The 1,650-nt window shown below is 44.2% G+C and overlaps 1 protein-coding gene across 1 annotated transcript in view; it reads right to left on the reverse strand.

The window, feature by feature from the left end:
- The window catches only part of LOC117179347 (pre-mRNA-processing factor 40 homolog B), a 48,825-nt gene that overhangs the window by 13,358 nt on the left and 33,817 nt on the right, over positions 1-1,650 (reverse strand). The window contains exon 7 of the mRNA XM_033371035.1: positions 197-201. Within this exon, the coding sequence (XP_033226926.1) occupies positions 197-201 (5 nt within the window). The remainder of the gene's footprint in view (positions 1-196; positions 202-1,650) is intronic.

Raw genomic sequence — 1,650 nt, forward strand, 5'->3', positions numbered from 1 at the left:
TTAAAAATTTGTCATAAAGACAACCGCAGGATTTCGCCGGGAGCGGGTGCTAATCTGAAAAATTGCACCTGCTTCCAGCGAAATCGCGGTAAAATTTCAGTCACAACCAAGTCTCACAACAGTGAGATAGGTGGTTACAGTCTGTAATGGAATCAATACGACGATCCAGCAAAAGCCTCGTGCACCCTAAGAACACGGAGTGACCCAAGGACAACCGCCTTCTGCATTTTTCCCGCAAGTGTTTTAGCATATTTTTAACACGCGGGGATGCTTTTTAGGCTATTAGCAAGTGAAAGCTTGGCACCTCCAAGAGCGCCGATGATAAGGACGATAAGTTTAACAGAATATTCCGGGTACAATCGTTGCAACTCCCTTATAAGGTCTCGATACCTCTCTTTCTTTTCATTCTCCTTGGCTATGATGTTTTTGTCAGCTGGTGCCGAAAATTCGATAACGAACATGGTTCGCTTCTCGAAGTCAAGAAGAACCATGTCAGGCCTCGAGTGAGCAATAGAAACAATTGTCGAAGATATAAAGTTCCAGTATATGCGGCACTTCCCATTCTCGACAATTGACTCGATTTCCCTAGGAGCATTTAGAGGAGCGATATTAAGGTTAATGCCGCGAGAGTGACAGAGATGGTAATAAAGCATTCTTAGTGCCGCATTGTGCCTTTGAATTTGGGTCGTTCCCGCGTGAGTTGGACAACTAAATAGTATGTGAGCTAAATAAGTGATAAATAAAAGCTAAATAAAAGCTAAATAAGTGAGCTCATAAGACATTGACTGATCCTTCACATTTCTGTGGTACATACCGTGCATCCCCTTATCGAGGAGCTGTTCACGAAAGTTTTTCTCTTGTGCTTTCTTAATCCGGGCTTTCAGGAGTGAGTACTCGAGATAGATTAGATTTGATGCATTTTGCTCACCCCTATTACTGAAGTCAAGTCCGAGTGTCTCAGCAGCCTCCTCCGCTGCTTTGTACAGAAATGCTCCTTTGCCCAATTCCTCGTGATTCCTGACCATTTTAAGAAGAGGGTCTCTTCCATTTGCAACTCTATGTGCTGTACCCAGAATAATCCTGTTGTGAAGACATTCAAGACTAAATATTCCGCGACCCCCTTGACGGCGTGAGACGTACAGTCGCGGAACGGAAGACTTAAGATCCTTTATAGATGTCACATCCTGAATGCGGCTCTGTGGCACGCCCAGGTAAGTATAAGTCTCTCCAGCGCAAAGGTGTCGTATGGTACTTCTATCAACGAGCTCAGGATCTTCAGGGATGCTTCTAAGTTTTCCTCGCTTCAAATAAACCTTGGCGCATTTGTCTAACCCAAATTCCATTCCAATTTCCTTAGTATATCGTTCGACAATCCTCAGAGCTAGATGCAGTTGCTCTCTGTTTTTAGCATAGATCTTAAGATCGTCCATGTAAAATACATGAGTGACCTTGTACTTTCGATCTGCAGGTTTGCCGCACAAGTACCCGGCGGAATGGCGCAGTGCTAGAGATAGTGGCAATAATGTAAGGCAAAAGAGAAGTGGGCTTATGGTGTCGCCCTGAAAGACACCTCTCTGAAACGTGACCTTGTTAGTTGTCACGCGATTTTTGCCAGATGAGATAGTAAATCTGGTTTTCCAAAGCGGCATC

This window comes from Belonocnema kinseyi, chromosome 1 (assembly GCF_010883055.1).
Source record: "Belonocnema kinseyi isolate 2016_QV_RU_SX_M_011 chromosome 1, B_treatae_v1, whole genome shotgun sequence".
Lineage (NCBI taxonomy): Eukaryota > Metazoa > Arthropoda > Insecta > Hymenoptera > Cynipidae > Belonocnema > Belonocnema kinseyi.